The following is a 27,215-nucleotide window of genomic DNA, read 5'->3' as shown; positions in this document are numbered from 1 at the left end:
TTAATATGTTGCCCTCAAGGACCGGAAGTATAGTTATTTAACTAAGTCTGCATGACACTTAGATAGCAAAATGTGCAAATTTGATAATTAAATGAGTCCTCATTTTTAGTACAGGAGAAGGGGGAGCAGGCAGAGGAGAAAGAAAACTGGGGTTTTAACCTTGTTTTCCAAAGTGATCATGAAGCATGAGGATTTTTTTAACAATCTCCTTTGCATGAATATACTCCTCCTTTCACCTACATTTTATAAATGTTACCTGGAATACCACATATCACAAAGGTTATTTATTCCAAGTTATAAATAAACCCAGAGTACCTTGTGTACATTACAAATACAGAAAGCACAGTATAAAGTTATTTAAAGAAAGTACATAAGGAATATTTTCATACACTATGCAAAGGTTAATATGAATTTGCAACAAATTTCACTGGTAGTCATCCCCTGACTCTTCCTCTGTGATATGCAGAAGAGGGACAAGAATCTACTGCTTCATTCTTATTACCTGTTTTTATCCAAGGTAGACCCTGCACACTACAGCCAGGGCCCATTACTCAGTGACCTTGAAGATGAATCTCTGAGACTAGTACGCACTGTTCCCATTCCACAGTGCACTACCACACTCACTGGTAAGGGAGCAGGAACAGTCTGATGAGGGAGAAAGCTTTGATTCTGAAGCCTTTTCATTGAAAGAGGGAAGACCTTCCCTCTTAGGCTGGTACAGAAAATCAGAAAATGCCAGAAAGATCAGTGTTTTGACATTTTTTTCAACAAACAAAGCTCTGATCCTAAATTTAGGTGCGCGCGCGCACACACACACACAGTTCTTTTAATAACTTGGGCAGAAAAATCAAGGTCTTATCTGAAAACACATCCAATTCTCTTATTTGTGTATAATCTAAATATTTCCGGGCCACAAGTCTCTTTTTTTTATACTTGGTCAGACATCCACAGTTGTTCAGAAACTTACATGAGTACCACAGTTGTTACTGCAATAAACAGACAGGCATGAAATACATGGCAACCTATTATTAAAGGATGCAAAGGTAGTTCAGAGAAGTCCCTTCAAAACTGCGGGGACGGGCTGAAAGTAAAGACTAGAGGGATGGCATTTGAAAACACTTGAGAAAAGTGATATTTGAGACAGCTATGGAAGAATGAGAAGGTTCTCTAGGTGTGGAAGAGGACTCCAGTCCAAGACAACAGTGGCACAGATACCGAGACAGAAAGGAAACATGAACAGACCAGCAGATCCTTTAGGACTTTAGAAGTTGGGATGGAAGCGTAGGAGAGGAGACCCTGCTGCCCGTGGTCACCAGGCCCACATCTACAGAGCAGACTTTATCTTACAAGTAATGGGGGCCTTAAAGAGACAGTATTTCCTTTTTGGAAAGAAATCACTAGTGGAGTAGTGGACCGACTGGGCATGTGCGATACTGAATCACATGGGCTAGGTACGAAGCTAGGGCAAGAGCAGACCAGAGAGAGGAAGAGGGCCAAACCCAGACAGTAACAAGGAGAGAGGGAGGGTCAAAGAGAAGTGAGAGAGGGCTCTCCGCTCTGAGATGCTCAAAGACAAGCCCCTTCCCAAATATGAGTAAAAACATCAAGGTCCCCTGGCCCCAAGATGTAGGTGGGAGCCACTTTGATACAGCAAAACACTCAGATAAAACTAGTTGAAATCTTGGCTTTATTCTTTCCTAGCTGTGTAAGTAACCTTGGACAATTCACTCCCTGCCCCATACCTCACATTGATCAATATACAAATCGTCAATAAAGCCTTTTGGAGCTGGCAGGAGGAACCGAGATGAAAAATGAAAAGCCCACGCTTAGTGGCTAGCACATAAAAGGGGCTCCATAAAAAGATGTTTATGAAATAGACAAGGAGAGATTCACATATATGATTACTCATTTTGTATTTCTAAACAAAGATATAAATATGTCTATTTAAGTCAACAACTTATTTTTAAGGCCAGGAAAGCACTTACTTAACTTTTCTATTAATAGAGCTAAAGGAAGTTATTTATAAGAATTTGTATCCAACATTCAAGTATCAAGTCAAATCAGTTAACATGTATTGAACACCCTCTGGTAGGAATGTTTGTTTTGTACTAGAAATCCGGGGCCTTGAACAATTAACCTCCATTTAGTGGTCTCTATGGCATCGATGCCACACAATGTTCTCTGACCTGCTTCCTATTGCTTACACAAAAGAAGAGGAAGCCTGGTTCAATGGATTACTTCCTTGACACACACCCATACCACCTCATACAACCTCCCAAACTTTCCAGGAACCACAGTACCTTAGCCTCAATCGCCCTTCTCCAAGCTTCCTCTAAGTGATAAGTGGCTTCCTTCTGCTTCTTTGCTCTGCCAGTAGTGATGTTCACTTTGCTGGGGATAACTTCATTCTTCTTTATAGACACCAGTCCAAAGCCTATCCCTCTCTTAAGGTCCACAATGAAACACACCTCCTATATGAAGTCTTTTTTGACTGTAAAACACAATCTGATTCTCTCTAGTGGTTCATTACTATATTTTAATGAAGAAAATGTTAGGTTCTAATCTAAATGTAAGGTGTCTTTTTTAAAAATGTCAACCATTACATAATTGTTGATGGTTTGGTAGCTGGAAAATAAAATCCACGACCTCTCTGGACTGTGATTTTCACTGCATGGCACTTGCAGGCTGCCCTGGAAATGCCAGCTGAGTGAATGAATGAGTGAGATGCCTTTTCATTTCTGCAGGTATTTTAATACAATTCAGAAACACGAAAGGAACTATCCTGTGGGACATGACAGCATGCTAGCAGAAGGGTCACATGCTACTAACCTTTCTTTGGATGGTTTTACAAAATTAAATTATACCAAGATAAAAAAAACCTTATATTTTAAGGTAAAAATGAGAGGATATAAAGTTTTTACAGGAAAAAAAACTTACATAATAAAGTGAGGATGGCATGGCACAAGATATTCAATTAAAAATCATATTTGTGAAGTACCTCTTTTTTAAATAAGAACACTGTCAACTATTACCATTAAAAAAGTTTATATAGTAAAAGGGTTCATTTCTTTGGGTTTTAGTTTTTTCATATGTAAAATTGAGATTAAATATCCAATAATGCCTAAAAATATCTCAAAACCTAAAGCTTTGTTATACTTAAATTTTATTATTTTTAAAACACATTTTATTAATTATGCTATTACAGTTGTCCCATTTTTCCCCCTTTACTCCCTTCACCCTGTACCCCATCTCCCACCATCATCCCCCTCCACCCTTAGTTCATGTCTGTGGGCCACACATATTAAGTTCTTTGGCTTCTCCATTTCCTATGCTATTCTTATACTTCCCTTGTCTATTTTGTACCTACCATTTATGCTTCTTGTTCTCTGTACCTTCTCCCCGTCTCTCCCTTTCCCCCTCCCCGCTGATAACCCTCCATGTGAACTCCATTTCTTTGATTCTGTTCCTGTTCTAGTTGTTTGCTTAGTTCATCTTTTTTTTTTTTTTAGTTTCAGTTGTTGATAGTTGTGAGTTTGTTGGCATTTTACTGCTCATAGTTTTGATCTTCTTTATTTTAGATAAGTCCCTTTAACATTTCATACAATAAGGGCTTAGTGATGATGAACTCCTTTAACTTGACCTTACCTGGGAAGCACTTTATCTGCCCTTCCATTCTAAATAGCTTTGTTGGATGGAGTATTCTTGGATGTAGGTCCTTGCCTTTCATGACTTGGAATACTTCTTTCCAGCCCCTTCTTGCCTGCAAGGTTTCTTGCAGGGTTCTTGCAGGCAAGAAATCAGCTGAGATTCCTATGGGAACTGCCTTGTAGGTAACCCTCTCCTTTTCTCTTGCTGCTTTTTTAGATTCTCTCCTTATCTTTCATCTTGGGTAATGTAATTATGATGTGTCTTGGTGTGTGCTTCCTTGGGTCCAACTTCTTTGGGACTCTCTGAGCTTCCTGGACTTCCTGGAAGTCTATTTCCTTTGCCAGATTGGGGAAGCTCTCCTTCATTATTTTTTCCAATGAGTTTTCAATCTGTTGCTCTTCCTCTTCTCCTTCAGGTACCCCTATGATATGGATGTTGGAACTTTTAAAGTTGTTCTGGAGGTTCCTCTCCTCATTTTTTAAAATTGTTTCTTCATTCTATTCTGGTTGAATTCTGTGAGCATCTTGATTACCAGTGTTTTGAACTCTGCATCTGATAGGTTGGCTATCTCTTTATTACTTAGTTCTATTTTTTCTTAAGTTTTGATCTGTTCTTTCATTTGGCCCATATTTTTTGTCTTGGCGCTTGTTATGTAGTAAGGGGTGGAGCCTTAGGTATAGCCAGGGCAGGGCAACCAAGGTCACTGTGTAGTGGGGCTGTATGTGGGGGAGGGGTCCAAGAGGGAACAATGCCGCTTATACTTAAGATTTAAAAGGTATGTGTATCACCTGGGACACTGAAGCTATTTATAGTTTCCTCAAGGCAATACTACTGATGAGTGTGTTCAGGAATGCTTCTTGCACTCTGTGATGTGTGCAGGGAGCTACAGCAGAGAGCTGATGGTGGTGGCTGGGAGGGTGGGCCCCAACATCAATGAACCAACCATGTTCTCCTAGATCCTACTCATCACTCATTTAAATGAAACTAGGCCTCCCTCTGTGCTTCAAGGATCACTAAAATTGTTGCTTTAATTCTATCTTATTAGTTCATATTTTTAATCCATTAGGCAGAAACAAGATATTTATTTGTTCATACCAGTATTTGAACAGAAATATAAAGTACAGAACTGGAAAACACATTCATCCACTCTCTCTTTTCTCTATTTTTGAGGGGGGGTGGACAGAGGGCTAGGTGGGATAGGGAGCTGGTATGTTGAGGGGTTCAGGTGATGAAAGGACTGGGAAATAGAGTTTCTGGTATTTTGACTAATTTGATCAGACTGATCCTCTACATTGGGATACAATTTGACTCCCCAATGTACTTTCTTTGTATTGATTTAGCAAATAGAGTGTTGAGTAAATAGTAAAAAGAATTGGGTGTGGTTCCTGTTGGGTTTCTTCAGAATGTTTTGGATACCTTGGACAATACTGAAATTCCACAGATTCTTAAACTTATCAAGTTCACTGTTAGTGAATTTATGCAAAATTTCTTTCGGTCTTGCCAATAAGTTGTTTTAAAGACATATACTCAAAGGTGCACACGGTTTCTAATTAAAAACATTAAGCAAAAGCCTCTGAATAATCTCCCCCTTCAAAAGAAAAGGAATTTAAACCTGACTTAAACCTGGGGGTCCTAACCAGCAGGGGACAGTGTTCCTTGAAAGTCATCTGTCAAATAACAATGAACCCAGGAATCATTTGTTCCAGGAAACTTTAAAAAAAAAGCAGAAGACATAACACATCCAGCTGGGGTGCACCCTGTAAGGCCTTTAATAGTAAATAAGCACTACCTGTTATTTGTTTCTTAGTCTCCAGGTCTCTGGTTTGCTTCAGCACCTGCAGCAGCCGAGGTACCCCGTTGAGCTCAGCTACCTCCACTTTGTTGTCATTGTCTTCAAACACCAGGTTTCTCAGGGCCCCACACACGGCTCTCTGAACATCTTCATTCTGAACTTTTAGGAGCTGCAGAAGCTTCGGGATGCCATGAAGCTGATTGACCTGGGGAAGAAGTGGATGCATATTTCAGATATTTATTAATGCTGATGTGACATTGGAGACAGTCAATGAAATATGAATGAAGACATAAAGTTGATTATTAACTCCCATCAATCAACAACTATGTGTGGCACAACCTGAGACTCACGGTGTATAATATACTGCTGCTGTAAAGTATCTCTCATCGAGGAGCTTACAATCAATTAGGAAGTTAAAATGAAAACCCATGAAAAATTGAAGGGAAAAGTTAAGAGATAAAAAGTGGGTAAGGGATAGCTAAGTGGACAGAAAGAGTTAAGTGATAAAAGCCTTGAGCACAATAAAGATGAAGAGAACTGGGAACTTGAGGAGTAAGGCAAGTTTTATGGAAGAACACCACATTGCATGAGTTTTCTAGGACAGAACTTTACAGTCAATAAATAAACTGCACAGAAATCACCTTCATCAATGGTAGCAGTAAAAACTCATTAACCACAGTAACTGTAGCAGCAATGAAAACTAACCTAAATATAAGGTATTTTTATGATCAATTACTTTGAGTATGTAAAACAATTTATATAAATTAGTCAATCATTTAAGTAAATAACATTAACTTTACACTCTTTCATGCCCTACTTTAAAAATATTTCTTCTATACAAATATGCAAGGGTCAGAACTTGGAATAAAAAGAACACTAGATGGTTTAGATTCTGAAACCTATGGCTGTTTGAGAAAAGGCCAAGTAATAGCAATCTGGGCAAGATGATTTTGTGAGCTAGGCTGCAAATATCTAAAGAAATCAAGAGGTGGACACAGGGTTGCTGCAGAGAAACGTTAAGTTGCAGATTGAGATCTTTCTTTCTCGTGGGCTTCCATTAGTATCTGATTTAACATTTTTTAGGTTGGTAAGAACTTTGGGTAAAGATCTCAGTAATTTGCACCACCTTAATGCAGAAATGTGTAGGTAACAAGTTGAGAATGGGCATGAGTTTCCCCTGCAGATGAAGTTCCTCCCCAGGAATGATGCCCTCATTACACAGCAGTTCATTCTGGGTGGAGAGCTGCACCTCAGCCCAGGGGCATATTTTCACATTTTTTATGTATCATCCAACTCTAGCCTCCCTTTCATACAGATAAATGGAATTTAAGACCCAGTCTTCCAGTAACACTCCCATTTATTGGCTCCCTTCGGAGGAGACATTTGCAGAACAGGAGACAATTGGAGGATGGACCACAGCAATTCTGATGGGTGATGTCTAGAGCCATTTTAATATACTTGTATAATAATTTTAAATAATAAAGGTTTCATTTTATAGCTACTACCTAAATCTGGTCCAACAGATCATCTATTTGATTACTTCACCTATCCCATTATTACCTTTCCTTAAAAGCAGAAAGGCACAATCTATTTTTAAAGCAGCCTGAAACTCACACGTTTCCTTAATTCTGTCAAATTCTATTTCATAGTTGGGTTTTAAGGTGGTTAAATTCCCTCCATAAACATCATACATGCCAGTGAGACTAAATCTTCACAGCAGTGGAAACATCGACGCAAAAAGAAAATCCCATTCATCCTAAAGGTACTTTGGTAGTTTTAGAAATATTTTATTACTTAATTTATAATTTATAAGTTGCCTTCTTTAAAATGTGATGTGAAGTGGCTTACTGACCATACTGCCTTTCCAGCTGTGATGATAGCGTTAGTGAGGAGTGGCAGCTGGAAGCCTCCACCGCCCTGACCCCTTGACCGGGGAGCAAGACGGCAGGCTTCTGTTTAATAGCCTCTGACCCATCCTCGTAGCCTGCCACCGCCACCGCCATCCCCTTGGCTCTCAGCGCTTGCAGACACACCAAGCTCCGATAAATGCTGAAATCCGACCACAGTTCTACTTTGCCGTAGAATTTGACTCCCTAGTGTCTGGCACCTACCCCACCATTAAAAAATAGAGTTTAGTTAGGTGGGGACTCTTATCCTTCTTATCCAGCAAATGGATATAAATCATATTAAATGCATGAAGCTGATGACATTTCCTCATTGTACAGAACTAGAAGGACCCTGGTAATGAATCCTATACACATTAGGACTAATGTCCCATGTGCTGCTGTTGCCCCTTTAAATTGAGGGCAGCAGCTGGAACCAGAGAGGTTATATCTGTTTCCCAGTTAGACTAAATCCTCAGGGGATTTGTTCTTCCTTTGGGGAAAGGAAAAAAGAAAGACCCACATGCATGTCTCAGAACTTCAAAGGAGCTTTCATTTGAGATGGTTTCTAAATATATGAAAGGGCAAAATCACATATTAGAATTTTAACTTTCTCTTTGCCTCTACTCTGATTCTCTTCCCTGTCAACTCCAAAAAGAGGAAATGAGTAGGATTTCTGGTGGCAAATCCACAGAGGGGGCAGAAGGCCTCTGTTGGGGTCACGGCTCCCTGTGCCCAGGTGCCGTCGCTCTCACTCCCTTTGCTGCTGGCAGGGCTGGGCCCCTCCTGCCTGTCTTCTGGCAAAGTCCTGCTCCTCCTGCAGGAGCTGGCTCAAATGTCACCTCCTCCATGAAATGTCACTCCCTTTCTCTGCTTTCCCTCTCTGTAGAATTAATCACTCCCTATAAATTGGTAAAATCTTCAGGAAGGCAATTTGGCAATTCATGTCAGAAAGGAAAAATATTCTGTTCTAGAAATCTGTTAGGAAGCAATTTCAAATGCAGACACAGACTAGTAACACACAGTAACAGCAGCTACCTTATAATAGTGAAAAATAAGAAACCATAAATGTCCAACAATGGGGGAAGACTGGTTAATGATCACCTGTCACATATCTACTGTTTGAGGTGGCCATGGGAGAGGCAGGACAGTGTCTGAATTGACGGGTATTTTATTAGTCATGCAGTTCCCTCATCCATCAAGGAGGGACTGTGTTAAGATTAGCAATTGTGTGCTAGGATGTGGTAGTTACTCAACCCCTGGTAGCTGCTACTATCACTGCTAATGTGCCACCATCGAAATGCCTACAAACTATTAAAGTTCCAAGAAAACTCTTATGAGATAATGGTACTGAAAAAAAGTTGAATAAAATAACTACATTTCTATTCATAAACACAGACATAAATAAGGGAATGAGATTAGGGGGTCTGGGAGAAATGGTGGGCTATACATGATGAATGGGGCATACTATTCTGTATATTTTTAAACACAGCAAACACATTTGTGCATACTTTAAAAAATCAACACGGAAAGTCTCCATGAACAAAGCCACATACTCAGCTGACAGCAGCTATGTACACACAGGGTGGGGCAAACGTAGGTTTGCAGGACATGAAACGAAGTTTATTCTTATATTATTATTTATTCTTGTATGGTATATTTTCTATACAAACAACGTTAAACCTACTTTTGCCCCACTCTGTATAAGCAATAAAAAAATCAGAGAACAAAATCTAAATGTTAACAATGGTGGAATCATGGATATGTTTTTTTTTCTTTTTTCTTTCTTAATTTCTCAAATTTCTTATGAATTTGTATTGGATTTATAATAATATTTTACAAAACAGTTATGGCAGTCACAGCTTCTGCGATGAGATCTGAAGTAGGCATAAAAATAAAACTCAGTTTAAGAAGGGTCTTGCGAATTAAATTACAGAATTTGTCCTTTATCCTGCAGGCACGCAGGGCAGCTACTGGATGGTCTCCTGGGTCCTGCCAGGAGAATGGATTAGGGGTGGACAAGAATGGAGGAAGGGAGACTAATTAGGAGGCAGCTGGCTTAACAGAGACGATGGTGACTGGGATGAGCTGTACCCCTGGGTGAACTTCCACTTGCAGAGGAAATACCCTTCTCTGAGTTATTATTCTGAGCAGGCATTGAACCATTATCTGATTGCTTTCTCACACCAACTCTTTGAAGCAGGACTATTACTTCCACTTTTGCGTAGGAAAGCTGACGCTTAGAGAGGCAAACTATCTTGCTCAAGGTCACCCAGGTAATTAGGGTGCTGGGATTCAAATCCATCCATGAGTGACTCCTGAGCCTCAATGCTCAAACTGCCACCTATTTTACCTCCCAACCCAGCAGGAAGAGCAAGTTTAGAAGGAGGGCTGCATAATGGAGAGGAAAAGCAAAAGATAATGTGTTAATTTTTTGGTAAGTTGATGTTGAGCTTAGTGGGAATTCTAGGAAATAGATGGACATGTGGTTTGGAACCCAGGAAAGAGATATGGGCTGGAGATGCTGTGAGTCACCCACTTTCAGACCACACATTAATGGAAGCCACAGAAGTGGATGAGGCAGGTCAAAAGATGCTGTTGAATAAGAAAAGCCCCGGCAAGGCATCTAAGGAATATATAAGGGACAGGTCAAGCATAATTTTTTCACAGAGGAAACCTGAAGAAGCCAGAGGGACAGAAAAAGAAGCAGGAGACTCTGGACCAAAAAAAGAAAAGTTTCAAAAAGGAAAGAGGGATTGATGGTGTTAAGTGCTGAGAGTCCTAACCATATAAAATAAGAACTGAAAAGGTGCCACTGGTTTTAAAAGTTATGACCTAATTCCTGGCTGGTGAGGCTCAGTGGGTTGAGCACTGACCTATGAACCAAAGGGTTGTTGGTTCGATTCCCAGTCAGAGCACATGCCTGGGTTGAGGACCAGGTCCCCTCTTGGGGGCGTGCAAGAGGCAACCACACACTGATGCTTCTCTCCCTCTCTTTCTCCCCCCTTCCTCTTTCTAAAAAATATATAAATAAAATCTTTTTAAAAAGTTATGACCTAAAATTGTAATCTTTATGTCCAAATAGTAATTGTCTTTTATACATAATTTAAAAACTATAGCATCGTGCTTATTAGCAGGATTTTGTTAATGTTCTTTGGGTTAAAACATCACAATTCTTAGATTTTCTACAAAGCATATGTTTTTAGTTTTCAAGCTTCGTTATTCTCAAAACTAGTTTTTGTTCTAGCTTTATCACAGAGTAAGAGTTAAAAAGGCAAGTATAGCTTTAATTCTATATTTAAGCAATAACATTTGTAACCAAATTAATAATTTCATGAGAGTGGAAATCGAGCCCAACTTGGGTAACAAAAGAAAATCCAAGTAACACCATTATTATAAAAAGAAAGAAATAATGCCCAGTATTTACGATTGGAAATAAAAAAGATTTACACATTTATCTGAGTTAGCCATAAAAAGGCCAATTTTTAGCCCAATTCTCCTGAAACTACCACCACCAACTTTCCAGCCACCTCGAAAGAAGATTCTCCAGCCTCACTTGAGCATGTAGACAAAAATGCCCTCGCCAGAACCCTAACTGCTCTCTCAGCAGTGAACCAGAGCTACATGCAGGTGCTTTTGTATGGCTAGAATGACCTGATCTGCAGGATTAACCACATCCTTCTGTGAAATCTACTGATTCCCTGAGTGCTCTCAAAGTGGGTAGGTTACTCTGTGTTGGGCTTTGTACTCCTATATATACTAGTCGAGATACATGTTTATCAGGAATAGCTCAGGTTACTTTCCCAATGTATTTATGTCAATCGTAATTATTATTGTAATAATGTAATTCTTTAAAAAATAAAATACAAGTATGAAAAAAGACTTTTGTCTCTCTGAAAACTAATCGGAATGCTTTCAAAAGATTAAAGGTGAAGAACTTAAAAAATATAAAAATATAAAAACGTAAAAATCTAGAAGGATTTAAACTCACATGAGTTAGTGCCATTAAGTTTTTATTTCACTTTAAAAAAACTAAAAATAGCACAACAGAGGGCATAGTTTATGTAAGAAAGATCATTACAAACTATACGTGTTAATGTGCATAATTTTAAAAAAGATTTTCTCTGTAACTGATTAACTGATAACTATTAGTCTTGATCCCTAAAAATAAAAAAGAATTCTACTACAAAGAGATGCTTTTCTTTTGCTTGTCAGCTTAACACAAATAAGAAAATATCTCATGGTATTCATGATGTTGGTAAGAGTGTAAATTTGTATAATTTGGGGGAGGAGTTATTAGGGAGTTATTTATCGAAATTAAAAATGAGTCAATAGTAACAAGGGTGAAATGACCTACTGCCTGAAACAACTTTAAAAACTGGAGAAAGCATACAGTGGTTCATAACTGGACATAGGGCAATGGTGGAAAGCGATCTGTAGGAGACAGAGAACAAGCAAGGTGAGCCTAACCACTGCCTCAGATCCCTGCCCTGAGGGAGCTCCCAGGCCAGGGTGCTGCAGTGAGGGCGATAAGTGGAATTCAACAAGCAGAGCCGAGGAGACAGAATGCAGATCCTAAGAAGAACAAAGAGGTGAGTGTTTGCAAGGAAGGGTACCAGAGAGATGGCTTCACAAAAAGAACCCCTGAGATCCGCAAAGGGTCCCACACCAGTATTCAGTAGAGTATTAATTAGTGCATGTGTGTGAGAAAACTGCCCGAGGACAGAGAAATAACCCCCTAAAAGGATTTTAGGAAACAAGAGCTCCTCATGCTCACACCAGCCATGAACCGTGCCTGTCCTTGTTCAGCCAGAAAACCTCCTGATTCACAGTGCATCGGGTAGTGTTCTCAGAAGTGTTTCGCCTTAAGAATAAGTGGGGCCACTCTGGTCCCACTCTGGTCCCACTGAACAAGTGTTCAAAGCATAGTTGGAAAGGATCAAACTGTTTTCAAGTAACTTAACTGTATCCTAGAACAAAGCTCCAGAATATTTGCAGAAAACTAAAAGTATACAGCATCCAACAAGATAAAATTCATAATACCTGGGATTCAATAAAAATTTCCAGGTGTGCAAAGAAGAAGAAAAATATGATTCATAATGAGAAGAAAGACCAATCAACTGAAACCTAGGTAGGGACATAGAAGATACAAACAAGACTCAAATTTAACTTATACAGATGAAAACTATAATTTATGAAATACAAATATAGGAGATTTGGCCAAGATGGAAGCATAGGTGGATACACTTTGCCTCCTCGCACAACCAAAAGAAGGAAAACAACAAATTTAAAAACAAAAAATAACCATAATTGCCAGAAAAATCAAACTGTATGGAAGTCCAACAACAAAGGAGTTAAACAAGAAACATTCATCCAGACTGGTAGGAGGGGTGGAGACAGGTAGCTGGGGTGGAGAGGACTTGCAGTAAGGCAGTTGCTGGAGAACTGGGTGGATAAGGCAGTGACTGGTGGACTGGGGTGGGCGAGGTGGCAGCTGGAGGACCAGGCAGCCCCACATTTGTGTGTGGATAAACCGGGAGGAACAACTGGAGAGTGAGACAGACCATGCAACCCAGGATTCCAGCGTGGGAAAAGAATGCCTCAAAGTCTCTGGTTGTAAAAACCTGTGGGCCTTGCGGTGGCAGGAGAAACTCCTGGCCTCAAAGGAGAGTTCCCTGGAGAGACCCACAGGGTCCTAGAACCTACACAAACCCATCCACCTGAGAATCAGCACCAGAAGGGCCCAATTTGCTTCTGGGTAGCAGGAGGAAGTGAATAAAAGCCAGCCAACAGCTGAGCAAGTGGAATTGTCCCTTTTGGACCCCTTCCCCACATACAGTGCAACAACACAGCGACCTGGGTTGCCCCATCCTGAAGAATACCTAAGGCTCTGCCCCAAACAACATAACAGGTATGCTGAGAAAAAAAAATATGGCCCAAATGAAAGAACAAATCAAAGCTCCAAAATTAGAACTATGTGATGAAGAAATAGACAACCTATCAGAAACAGAGTTCAAAACATTGGTAATCAAGACACTCACAGAAACGGTTGAGTATGATTGCAAAAAGGAGGAAAAAATGAAGGCTATGCTACGTGAAATAAAGGAAAATATACAGGGAACCAACAGTGAAGGGAAGGAAACTGGGACACAGATCAATGGTTTGGACTAAATGAAAGAAATAAACATTCCACCAGAACAGAATGAAGAAGCAACAATGCAAAAAAATGAGGAGAGTCTTAGGAATGTCCAGGACAACTTTAAACGTTCTAGCATTCAAATCATAGGGGTCCCAGAAGGAGAAGAGGAAGAACAAGAAATTGAAAACTTATTTAAAAAATAATGGAGAACTTCCCCAATCTGGCAAAGGAAATAGATTTCCAGGAAGTCCAGGAAGCTCAGAGAGTCCCAAAGAAACTGGACCCAAGGAAGCACATACCAAGGCACATCATCATTACATTGCCCAAGATGAAAGATAAGGAGAGAATCTTAAAAGCAGCAAGAGAAAAAGAGACAGTTACCCATAAAGGAGTTCCCATAGGAATCTCAGCTAACTTCTCAAAAGAAACCTTGCAGGCAAGAAGGGGCTGGAAAGAAGTATTCCAAGTCATGAAAGGCAAGGAACTACATTCAAGATTACTCTATCCAGCAAAACTATCATTTAGAATGGAAGGGCAGATCAAGTGCTTCCAAGATAAGGTCAAGTTAAAGGAGTTCATCATCACCAAGCCCTTATTATATAAAATGTTAGAGGGACTTATCTAAGAAAAAGATGATCCAAAAATATGAACAGTATAATGACAACAAACTGACAAGTATCAACAACTGAACCTAAAAAAACAAAACCAAAAATTAAGCAAACAGAATAGGAACAGAATCACAGAAATGGAGTTCACATGGAGGGTTTTCAGTGGGGAGGGGGAAGGGGGAAAATGGGGGAAAGGTACAGGGAACAAGAAGCGTATTTGGTAGGCACAAAACAGACAGGGGGAAGTTAAGCATAGTGTAGGAAATGGAGAAGTCAAAGAACCTATATGTGCAACCCTTGGACATAAACTAAGGTGGGGCAATGCTGGTGGGAGGGGAGGGTGTGAGGCAGAGGGGAATAAAAGGGAGAAAAAAAATGGGACAACTGTAATAGCATAATCAATAAAATATACTTAAAAATAAATACAAAAATACAATGAATAAGATTAAGGGCATATTAAGCCTTGCAGAAGAATAGTGAATTTAAAGCATAGCAACTGAAATTATGGAAGGAAACACAGGAAAGAAAACCTGGAACAGAAAAACAAGTATGGATGAGCTGTGGGACAACTTCAAGAAGCCTGATATGTATGTAAATGGAATTCCCAAAGAACAAACAAAAAACATTTGAGGAACTAATGGCTAAAAACATTTCCAACCAAAATTTCAAATGTGATGAAAAGGAGAAATCCACAAATTTAAGCTCAATGGACTCTCAAGCACAAGAAACCTAAGGAAAATTACACTAAGGCATATTGTGACCAAATTGCTCAACACCAGGGATAAACAGAAAATTTTAAAAGCAAGTTGGGTGGGTGGGGTGGGTGGGGATAGAGACACATTATGTACAGAGGCAGGAGGAAAATGACAGATTTCTTCTCTAAAAAAATTACAATACAACTCTTTCAGAGAACAAAGGAGGGGAGAACATTTCTCAATTTATTTTGTTAGGCTACTATCACTCTCAATCCAAAATTGGACAAAGATATTACAAAAAAGAAAATAAAAGATTAATATCCTTTGTAAACATAGCTGTATAATTTTTTAACAAAATTCTGAAAAGAACCCAAATGTCCCCTGATAGATGAGTGGATAAAGAAAATATCACTGAATATATAAAACATATGTAACATTTTATACATTATATATAACATATATACTACTAAGCCATAAAAAGAAAGGAAATCCTTGCATTTGTGACAACATGAATGGATATTGTGTGTAATGAAATAAGTCATAAAAAGACAAATACTGTATGATCTCACTTATATGGGAAATCTAAAAAACAAACAACCCCGAAATCATAGATACAGAAAACAGATTGCTGGTTGCCAGAGGTAGGCATTTAGGCATTGGTGCTTGGAATGGGTAAAGGTGGTAAAAAGGTAGAAACTTTCGTAAAATAAGTACGTCAGGAGGATATAATGTACAGCATGGTAATTATAGTTAATAATACTGTATTTTATATTTGAAAATTGCTAAGAGTATATCTTAAAAGTTCTCATTACAAAGAACCCTTATAACCCTGTGTGGTGAAGAATGGTAGCTAAACTTATTGTGGTGATCACTTTGCTGTATACCCAAAACTAATAAAACATTATATGTCAACTATACCTCAATTTAAAAAAATAAAAAAGCAAGAAATGTAATGTTAGAAACTTTTCCCTTCAAACAAAAACAACAAAACCTTGGCCTCCTCTGTCAATATCGTTCATTGAACTATCCTTTATGGGGGGGGCAGAAGAGAGTCTCGAAGAATGAAAAGATTACAATGGTGGGGTTTACGCAAGATTTGACAAGGAAAAGATGAACATCCAGGTGGCAGAGAGCATAAACAAAAACACCTATGTAGGGAAGCACGAGGCATGGTGAGGGGTCAGGGGCCTTGTTACAGGGTGCAGCCAAGAGGGGGGACCCCAAATAGGCATTTGAAATGGGGTCCAGAACTTAAGGTGTCCAGGAGATTTTAAGATGTCTCCACCCCCGCCCCCCCACGGTGTGGGTTGGGGGAAGGGACAAATGGAGCAGGGCCAGGGCCGTTGAGAGCTGTTTTGCATAGCAACAGCCTTGCAGCTAAGCTCTGGCGTGGTCATTTAACATATCTATAGCCTTTGGCTGGTCGCTTAGACATGTTAAATAGCTGTGGCCATGCCCTGAGCCAGGGGAATGGAAGTAACTTCCCCACCAAGACGTAACTGGGGGGGGGGGGGGCAGGTCCCCTGAGGAACAGCGCCTGCGTGGGAGCTTGGAGATGATTGGCTCCATGACATGGGGCCACGCCTGCCCAGACTCCTGATGGCAGCCCAGTAAAGCTGGAAGGATACGAGTTCTGGCTGTGAAGCCGAGTGTGGGAGGAGTCAGAAATGAGGCTGTAGAGGAAGATTGGCCGTGGGGATTTAAAACCCAGACTTGGCGGCCATTGAAAGGAGGGAGAACCATGCTGCTTTAGGAGGGAGAGCCATGCGCATCCCAGAGAGGGAGAACCACGCGGCTTCAGCAGAATGGGGAGGACCTCAGCCATTGGGGGAGAACCGTGCTGCTTTAGGAGAGAGAACCACGTGGCCTTGACAGAGTGGAGACTCCCGCAGCTTTAGAAGGGGAACCACCACCTGGTTTTAGCAGAGATCCCGGCGACTCAGCCGAGGGTGCCGGGAACCCAGGGAGGTCTCCCAGTCGAGATGGAGTGCTAACTGGGAAGAACCAGAGGACTGCCTGAGCCATGGACTTCCTTTCCTGAGATACGGTACTCTGGACTGGGCAAAGGGGGAAGGAAGGAAAGACTGTGTCTGTTTGTGGGTGTTTTAAGGGACTTTGGGATTTTTGATAAAGACATTAGGTCACTACTTTAAGTTAGTATAGCATTAAATAAACATTTCCTTTCCTTTTCACGAATCTCTGGCATTGAGAGATGTCTTTCCTCTGGCGGCGGACATAACGGACCCGGGGCCTTCTTTCAATAATAGTATATTGTCTCAGGCCCCCCTTGTTGTGTTCTGTAACAGCCTGACTGAGTCTGAGTATTCCCAGGAATACACACGAAAGAACAGTGCCACGTGGCTAGGAAGAAGACAGGTTCTTCCATGGCCAATAGGAAGACGTGGAATAAGTGAAGAATTCAGTGCTTCTTGCTCCATATAAAATGAGGATCCATCCTTTGGACTGTGTTCTGTAAGAATTTTTCAAAATCAAACATGGCTAGTGGGAGTATAAAATGGTAAAGCCATTTTGGAGAACTGGCATTTTTAAAAAAATATATATTTTATTGATTATGCTATTACAGTTGTCCCAAGTTTTTCTCCCTTTGCCCTCCTCTGCCCAGTACCCCCATTCACTCCAGCAATCCCTCCCCCTTAGGTTCATGACCATGGGTTGTGCAAATAAATTCTTTGGCTTCTCCGTTTCCTACTATTCTTAACCTTCCCCTGTCTGTTTTGTACCTATCAATTATGTTTCTTAATCTCTGCACCTTTCCTCCCATTCTCCCTCATCCCCCTTCCAACTGATAACCCTCCAAATGATCTCCAATTTATGATTCTGTTCCTGTTCTGGCTATTTGCTTTGTTTGCTTTTTTTTTAGATTCAGTTGTTAGTAGGTGTGAATTTGTTGCCTGTTTAATGTTCACAGGTTTGATCTTTTTTTAAAAATAAGTTTCTTTAACATTTCATATAATAAGGGCTTGGTGATGATGAACTCCTTTAGCTTTACCTTCTCTGGGAAGCACTTTATCTGTCCTGTCCTTCCATTCTCAATGATAGCTTTGCTGGATAGGATAATCTAGGTTGTAGGTCTTTCCATATCACCACTTTGAATACTTCTTTCCAGCCCCTTCTTGTCTGCAAGATTTCCTTTCAGGATTCAGCAGATGGTCTTAGGGAAACTCCTTTGTAGATTCTCTTGCTTTTACGATTCTCTCTTTATCTTTAAACTTTCGCATTTTAATTGTGATGTGTCTTGGTGTGGTCCTCTTTGGGGCCAACTTGTTTGGGACTCGCTGTGCTTCTTAGACTTCTATGTCTCTTTCCTTCACCAAATTAAGGAAGTTTTCTTTCATTATTTTTTCAAGTAAGTTTTCAATTTCTTGCTCTGCCTCTTCTTCTGGCATCCCTATGATTTGAATGTTGGTACATTTAAAGTTGTCCTAGAGGTTTCTAAGCCTACATTATTTTTTCAATTCTTTTTTCTTTCTGCTGTTCTTATTGAATGCCTTTTCCTTCCTTGTGTTCCAAATCATTGATTTGATTCTCAAGTTCATACTCTCCACTGTTGGTTCCCTGTTGATTTTTATTTCACTTAGCGTAACCTTCATTTCTTCCCTTATGTTTCTGCCATACTCAATCAGTTCTTTGACCATCCTGATTACCGATGTACTAAAACCCTGCATCTGATAGGTTGGTTGTCTCCATTTCATTTAGTTACCTTTCTAGGGTTTTGTTCTGTTCTTTCATTTGAGTCATATTTGTCTCCTCAACTTGGCAGCCTCCTTGTGTTTGTTTCTGTATGAAGTAGAGGTGCTTTGACTCCCGTCTCTGAAAAAGCACCCGTAATTTGTGTGGGGTGGAAACTTAGGTAATTGCCAGGGTGGGGCAAGCTGCTTCACTGCTTTGTGGCTCTGTATGAAGGGAGGACTTGGAGAGGGGGCAATGCCACTGCCTGGCTTCTGGTGGTGCGTCCAGCAGTTGGCCCAACTGTAGTCACTTCACCCACTCCCCATATGTGACTGGTGTCCTTCCTCCTGTTGCCCTGGTGGTGAATCCCACAGTGAGTGTGTCTGCGAACGTTCTAAGTCTGTGAAGGCCCTTTAAATGGACTCTCCTGAAAATCTGTTAGTTTTTTCCACTGTCCCAACCCCCACTGGTTTTTACAGCCAGAAGTTATGGGGATTTAACTTTCTAGTACTAGAACCCTGGTCTATGCAGTCTGGCCTGGGATCGCTGGTCCCCAAGGTATCCCTCCTGATTTTTATCCACCACATGTCAGTGTGGGACCACCTGTTTCCCACCGCTTCTCTGGTGTGTCTCTGAGCCACCCAGCCCATCTCCACGGCTCCGCCCCTCCTACCCCTATCTGGATGAATGTGGTTTCTTTAAATCCTTGGTTTTAGACTTACACACAGCTCAGTTTTCTGATGGTTATGGGTGTTATCTGTTTTGAGATATAGTTGTAATTCTCTCTGTGGTAGCTTGAGGAGGTGAAGCATGTCTCCCTATGCCTCCATTTGACCAGAAGTCCTCGGAAAACTGGCAGTTTTTTATAAAGTTATACATATACCTATTTTACGACCCAGCAATTGTGCTCCTAGGTATTAACCCATGATAACTTTTATTCACACAAATACCTATTTATGAATGTTTACAGAGGCTTAGTTCATAGTTATCAAAAGCTGGAAACAAATGTCCTTCAGCTGCTGGCAGGATAAACAAACTGTGGTACAGCCATCCATAGGATGGAATCCTACTCGGAAAAACAAATTGGGAATGGACTACTCATGCACACAACATGGATGAAACTCCAATATGTATGCCAAGTGTGAGAAGACAGACTCAAAGGGCTATGTATTACATGACTCCATTTATCTGACATTTTGGAATGAGTAGGCAGAAGATCATGTCAGGGGCTGGAGATGGGGGAAGGATTTGACTGCAAAGGGACATAAAGAACTTTGGGGGGTAATGGAATAGTTTTTATCTTGACTGTAGTGGTGGTTACATGACTGTGTATTTGTCTGACAGAAAACTGTACACTAAAAAAGGCATATACTACATGTCAATCATACTGTCATCTTGGGGGAAAAAAGTGCTTTTTTAAGCTTGGTATTAAAGCCAAATTTATAAAAAAAAAAAGATGTCTCAGAACCTAGCAAAATCTAAGGGAAAGATTTCTTTATAAAATTTCCTGATAGAATTGATTTTTCCAAACTCTGTTTTAAAGAAATGGCCTTAGAAATATTTAATGATTTCAGCTTAGTGATACGGGTGGACCTTTTTTTTTCTACTTAAATGCATTTTATTTTTAGACAACCTACATGACAGGTTTTTCCTTAGAAACAATGCCTCTAGTCCAAATAAATCAAGGTCAAAATAAATGAAGAGCTCAAGATAATATCAGTCCCATTTGTTCTGGTGTTGGGTGAAAAGCAGCAGCCAGCCCAGGCCAGGTGGTTCAGTGGGTTAGAGCACTGTCCCATGCACCAAAGGTTACAGGTTCAATCCTGGTCAGGACACACACCTAGGTCTGAGTGGGGAGAACACTGGAGGCAACCGCTGGATGTCTGTCTTTCACATTCACATGTGTCTCTCTCTCTCAAGTCAATAAACATAAGCTCAAGTGAGAATTTTTTTTAAAAAAGAGGCAGTCAGTTAGGATGACAGGTGATACATCCAAATTGCCAAACTTGTTAACATTTTCCCATTTCTAAGCCACCCTTAAACAGAATCATCCATGGGGTTGCACGGTTCTCATGGCAGGCCAGCAGAGCAGCTGTGCCATCTGGATGCATGTTTTCACCACTAGAGAACTGGTAGATGTTGAAATTAGTGCTAGATTTGTTTCAAAGCCCCTGTTATAAGAACTTTACTCTTCCTGGTCTGTTTTTCAAGTTTCCATTTGATTGATTTTCTGTAATCTTTGATGGACCTCCTGTAGGCTTCTTTTGTGAAGCTTTCGGGTACCCTGCCCTTGGGCCTTGGGGACTTTAGCAGAGACAATTCCACCAATAAGCAAGTCATCCATATTATCCTCTCTCTTACTGACCATCTGCCCCTCTACCTCTATGCACAGCCCGTCCACATCTCCAGGATCTTGTAGATATCAGAGAACATCTCATCATGTGGATGAGGTCCTGGCGGAGGACCACGAAGGCTGGCGGCTGGAAGGAGAGGACAGCGGAGCTGACAGCAGGAGCGCTGAGTTGTGCAAGTGCTGCTTCAGCAATGCTGGGTGAAGGATGGGGAGGGGGCAAAAAAGCATGGCTGTATCTTTTTAACTGGGGCAACTGTGTAGTAATAAAACCCTTTGTCAGTTAGAACCCCCCCCGCACAAATATTCCCTAGATGAAATATCTCCAAAATAAAAATAAACCCACAGGGATCACAACAGTTAGTAGCGAAAGACTGAAGGCTTCAAAGAACAACACATCCACTCTCGCTTCTCTTTAACAACGTGCTGGTGGTTCTAGCCAGTACAAAAAGAAAAAAAATATATAAGTCATTCATTCAGGTTGTAAAGGAAGAAACAAATCTGACTTTATTCATAGATGGCATGATCTTCTATGCAGAAAATCTGATAAATCTACAAATACGATACAGAGCTAAGAAGTGAATTGGTAGTACGGCAGCATATAAATCACCTTTATTGATTGAACTGTATTTCTGTATACTAGCATTGAATAATCAAAAATTGAAGTAAATACTGACCATCTGTAAAGGTATGTAGAAATATGACATCTTTAAGGATAAATCTGACAAAAAACATTGAAGACCTCTAGAGTAAAAACTACAAAAAAATGCCAGGAGAAATCAGAGACCTAAATAAATTGTGAAATATACTTTGTTCAGGAGTCAGAAGACTCAATATGGTTCACACGCCAATTCTCCATATACTGATCTATAGATTCAATGTAATCTCAAAAAAAAATCCCAGAAGTTTTATAAATGTAGAAATTGACAAGCTGATTTTAAAATTCAAATGTACTGCAAAAGACCTAGTCTAGCCAAAATAACTCGAAGAAAAAAAGCAAAGAGGACTAACATAACCTAATTTCAAGACTTAATATAAAACCAGAATAATCCAAACTGTGGTTTTGGTATCTACAAATATAGATAAACAAATCAATTGAATAGAATACATAGTCCACAAATAGATTCACACACCGATCAATTCCTTTTCAACAAAAGCATGGAAACAATTCAGTACCAAAAGGAAAGTCAACAAATGGTGCCTGAAAAATTGCACATACGCACAATTTTTAAAAAATTGATTTAGAGAAATTCTAGAAATTTTGATATTATCAATAGTAACAGAAAAACAGAGCTAAGGTCGCCTAGGGTCTAAGAGTAGTTGGGGGACAGGTGGTTGTAAGGACTACAAACGGGCACGAGGAAACTGTGGCGGTCATGGACATGCTCAGTGTCTTGACTGTGATGGTTTTTTCACAGTGCCAAAACACGTCAAAACTCTGTCACATGGTACCTTACGAAAGGCATTTAAAAAATGAACACACAAAACTGGCACATTTATACAACATAAATCAATGTAGCAGTTTTGAAAAACAAAGGAAGGCTAATACATATTGAAGATTTCCAAGATACTAAATGAAGGCAAAGTATAGCGTACTGTAAATAATCTGCTACCACTTATGATTTTGTTTCAAACAAAAAAGGATACTCGACCAACCCATCCAGTAATTGTTTCTACAAGCATAGAATATCTCTGGGAATACACCCAGAAACTGATGAGAGAGAGACTGAAAGAGAGAAGGAAGAAGGGAGGAGACAGAAGTGGAGAGTGAGACAGAGAGAGGAAAATGGGGGATAAGCTGGGGCTTGCAGTAGGAGAGGAGCTCTCTTTCTACTGCAGACCATTCTGAACTATGATCCGCCCCCCGCCACAGATGTACTACTTTTTAAAACAAACATGCAGTAACATTACCTACTGATCCTTTTTTAGGGCTCTGGCCATTAGGAACACTTGTGGAAGTGCCCAAAGACACATGTACAAAGTTGATTATATATGATAAATGGAAAAGTTGATTATATATATAAATGACAAAAATTGGAAAAATTTCCTTATATTTAATATAATACAGTACACACTCATGCCACCTCCCTACCCTCTCTCAGAAAAATCTGAAAGCACACGGACTGTCAACAGTTGCCTCTGGGGATGGTTTTAAAGGGGGAATCTGGGAGACAGACAAAGAAGGAAGAGGTCTGTGTAGTAACTTTAAGTTTATGAGTTGAGGGAACATTTTTCATAACATATATGTTTTCCTTTAAATGAAAAACTCTTATCCTGACTGGTGTGGCTCAGTTGGTTGGGCATCAATGTATAATCGACATATAACTCAATGGCCATGTTTAAAAATTTAAGTATGTCGCTGGTTTCGGTTTGCAGGGTTGCCATAACAGACAGAGCTAGTTCTGCAATGGACTTAAGATGATACTCACCCTTTTCCGCGCTTCAGATTTCTGGAAGCACTCGTGCTGTATGAAGGTGGCTGCCACAGAAATCCTGGCAGGTGGTGTGTGGTCTGCATCAAGCATGCTCACTGCCCGCTCCAGAGTCATCTCCATGTCTGCATTCCTAGACAAATAGTCACAGAGTCAGCAAAATTCCAAACCTGCTCTCTCCCACCTATCAGCCCGACCCTCCGGAGATGACTCAGCTAATACTGGAAATCGCCTGGAACATCAGTCTTGCCTCCTTCAGCTAAAAGAAAAATCAGTACCTGAGATCAGAAAGTATAGGAAGCTAGTAGCAGAAATACTTCAGTTCTGGTCAGACTAGCCTCAGAAAATCATCACTGAATTGAGCAGATTCATAATAAACGAGGTCTGTCCAGAAAAAATTCATCCATTGTTCATATAAAGAGAAAGGCTTGTGTGACATTGATGTAACCTGGCAGACAAAGAGAGTGGCCTGGAATGCACATGCACGAACAATGACGACTTCACTGTACCAGTCAGTGGGGGTGGTAGACACTGTTGAGTGAGCATGTGTACAATTTTACATACATTGCATTCAAAATGACTAAGCAGGTAGAGCAATGGATCTGCATCAAATTTTACGTTAAGTTTGAACATTCCTCCAAGGAAACTATTTGGATGATTCAGCTATGGGCAACTGGTGATTGGCAGCTTTATCATCACAATGTGCCCGCTCGGACATCATGTCTTGTGCAGTTTTTGGTGAAACATCAAATCACCCAGGTGACTCAGCCCACCTACAGCCCAGATTTGGTGCCCTGTGACTTCTGGCTTTTCCCAAAACTAAAATCACTTTTGAAAGGGCTCAGAGATTTCAGAACGTCAATGAGATTCAGGAAAATATGACAGGGCAGCTGATGGTGAAAGGGAGAACTATGTAAGGTCCCAAGGTGCCTACTTTGAAGGGGACTAAGCATGTACAGTATTTCTTATATCTTGTATCTTCTTCAATAAATGTCTCCATTTTTCATATTACATGGCTGGATACCTTCTGGACAGACCTCATAACCAAAGAAACTGAACTCTGTTTCAGATAAATATGGGTAGTATGATAGTCACACCTTAAAAGGTGACTTTAAAGGCACAGTAAGACTTCAGGTGAAATTTAAAAGAAATCTGGTCACAGAAATTAAAAATTATTGCTACCCTGGCAATGTCAGACCTGTAGAGGGAACACTTTTCCTCAAAAATGATTACATTTTTCTCAGAGCTGCTCTGAATGTGTTATTTTACCTGAAAATGAGTTTTTAAAAATTCATTCTAAAAATGTTCTTATTTAATGAAAGTAACAGTATATAAACAGTAAAAGCCAGGAAAACTCAGTTCATTTTGTTAAAATAAGTCATGCTGGTGTGACAAAATCCATGAGGAAAGGTAATGATTGAATGCAATTATAAACATGCTTTTTCTTAAAAAAAAACAATTTTATACACATTCTGTTACCATTTGCTTTGCTATCGTAATGACATTGAATTTATGTCTAGCTAATAGCATATGTTTGTCCTTTCCGAATTCCAAGTATTTATAGTCGTGATGAAATCTGGTGCTGTTTGACACAGGGAGGGTATTTATAGAGGACAATTAAAACTGCTACTTGTAAAATAAAAACCGGTAACTCCCAAATGCCTCATAGAACTACACTGTTTTCTCCCCTTTTATTTCTGCCTGGAGGGTGACTAGATTACGCAGTCTGTATCAGTGTGGTTTGGCTTCCCTAAGCATTGCCTCAGAGAAATTACTCAGGACGCTAACATCTTAGAATTGGGGCCCAAGATGTGCTTTAAAGGTAGGACCCCGCTTTGGCTTCAAAGACGGTAGCCTGATTCATTCCAGGTAATAAACTCCAAAGACATCGTGGGAGGGTGTTTTCCAGCATCTGCTAGCAAGCACAGTGAGTAAATCCTCTTGTGTCGGGCTAACCCACAGTACATACACACGTGTTCTGACGTGAGTGTGGGTTGTGTTGTGAATGGTGTTTGTACACGGGTGGATGTGGCACAGGTGAGGAGGTAAATGAGTCTCAGACTAAAAACTAATACTCACTGCCTCTGAAACACATGTTCAAACACAGAAGTGTTACCTCATGAGTGTAAGGGTATTAAAAATGAGGCAGCAGAAACACATCTGGCATCCACACTGGGAATTATGTAATGATCTCATATTTTAAATTGTGCCTCAGGAGTCAGTTTAATTGGTAAAAAATGTAGGTTATTACCATTCAAGTCAGGATTTGAGTCATTTTTTAAAAATATAAATACTTTTTAAAGGAGATGAAAATAATTGACATGCATAGACTCCAATGTCTTTGGAGAGAAATCGGAACTCTACCAATCTCAATCACAACGGCAGTTTTAGGTCTTTAGCATCTATCAGTACAGGTGTGTTTACTGATGAAAGATCACTCATAGCATAAGAATACCCTTCTGTTTAATGCAGCTTTTAAAAAAAAGATTCAGCCATTAATCCACTTTGTAAGTCATAAATGACTCAGAAGAGTTTGAATTTCCCAAAATAAATCCATTACTCGAATCCTTTATTTTCCTGCACATGATTCACAAAGAAGCTCTGCATTCACTCCTAGCCAATCCAATGCCATTGTACTTTATTATTAAGGATAGTTCCCACACTGAACAGACTTCCTCAGTGGAAGGTTTGCTAGAGCTGTGAGGACATCAGTTTCTGGATTTGTGAGTGTCTGTGATGCCCAAGTCTAAAACACGTCAATGTTCTGACCTGACTCTGGCCCCAATCCTGCCATCCTCAGTCCCTTCTCTTTCCCTTCCTGTGATGGGCCACTCTATCTTCCAACCACACCACACACCACACTTTCTTTTCTTTTTTAAATTTTTAAATTTATTTTTAGAGAGAGGGGAAGTGATGGAGAGAGGGAGAGAAGCATCAATGTGCGGTTCCCTCATGCACCCCCTACTAGGGACCTGACCCACAACCCAGGCGTGTGCTCTGATTGGGAATTGAACTGGCGACCCTTTGGTTGACAGACCCTCACTCAATCTACTGAGCTACACCAGCCAGGGCCACGCCACACTTTCAATCCTTTTCTAAACACTGCATGCCTCTTTACAAACTTCTCTGATTTTTCTAGAAAGTCCATGTTGCCCTGGCTGGTGTAGCTCAGTGGATTGAGCACAGGCTGCAAACCAAAGTGTCGCAGGTTTGATTCCCAGTCAGGGTACATGCCTGGGTTGCAGGTCATGACCCCCAGCAACCGCACATTGATGTTTCTCTTTCTTTCTCCCTCCCTTCCCTCTCTAAAAATAAATAAATAAAATCTTTAAAAAAAGAAAGTCCATGCTTCTACTTAATTCTTGTCTATTCATCAAGACTCACTTCAAATGTCCTCACTTTTGTGAAATCGGTCTTGTGCCCTATTCCCAGCTAGAGCTATGCCTTTCCTTCTCTGTTCTCCTACAGCACTCCACCCCTGCATCTCCTTCTTTTTCTCTTTTGTCCTCCTTCCTTCTTTCCCCCTTTCCTTCTCCCCTCCTGCTCATTCATCATCAAGCACTTCCCAAAGTCTGCAAAAATGTGGCTTGGAAATGGGGTTGGGGGCAGGGCAGGGAGATCAGAAGAGCAGTTGTTACTGGACCCCATTATCCCTGGAGCATGCTCTCTAGAACTGAGTCTTTTCAACACATTATTAGTTAATATGTTAAAACAATGTCAATGTAAATGAAAAATGTAGGGAGGGGGGCAGTATAAAATATCGTTGGTCAGAATATGAGCTAATATTTAGCAATAAATAACAACCTGTATTTTTTTATGTGGAATCCCTCAGCAATCAGCAATCCTGTCAGTAACAGCACGGCCCTGCTACAGGCTGGTTCCCAGATGCTAGAACAGGGCTACGCCTCCAAGGCCAACGAACACTAAGTGATGAATGGAAATCTCCTGCATGTGGTCACAGAGTCTGAGGAAGTGCAG

General features: G+C 40.3%; 1 protein-coding gene across 2 annotated transcripts in view; it reads right to left on the bottom strand.

Annotated features, from left to right (window-relative positions):
* PKP2 (plakophilin 2) overlaps nucleotides 1-27,215 on the bottom strand; it is an 85,395-nt gene that overhangs the window by 35,141 nt on the left and 23,039 nt on the right. For both annotated transcript variants that reach the window (XM_045829687.1, XM_045829686.1), the window contains exons 4-5: nucleotides 23,235-23,370; nucleotides 5,438-5,645 (exon numbers count right to left, since the gene is read on the bottom strand). In XM_045829687.1, coding sequence (XP_045685643.1) covers nucleotides 5,438-5,645; nucleotides 23,235-23,370 — 344 coding nt within the window. The remainder of the gene's footprint in view (nucleotides 1-5,437; nucleotides 5,646-23,234; nucleotides 23,371-27,215) is intronic.

The sequence above is a fragment of the Phyllostomus hastatus genome, unplaced genomic scaffold, assembly GCF_019186645.2.
Source record: "Phyllostomus hastatus isolate PE091 unplaced genomic scaffold, TTU_PhHast_1.1 phas_scaffold_93, whole genome shotgun sequence".
Lineage (NCBI taxonomy): Eukaryota > Metazoa > Chordata > Mammalia > Chiroptera > Phyllostomidae > Phyllostomus > Phyllostomus hastatus.
The sequence above is the reverse complement of the archived record's forward strand: the minus strand, read 5'-3'. Positions and strand labels throughout refer to the sequence as shown.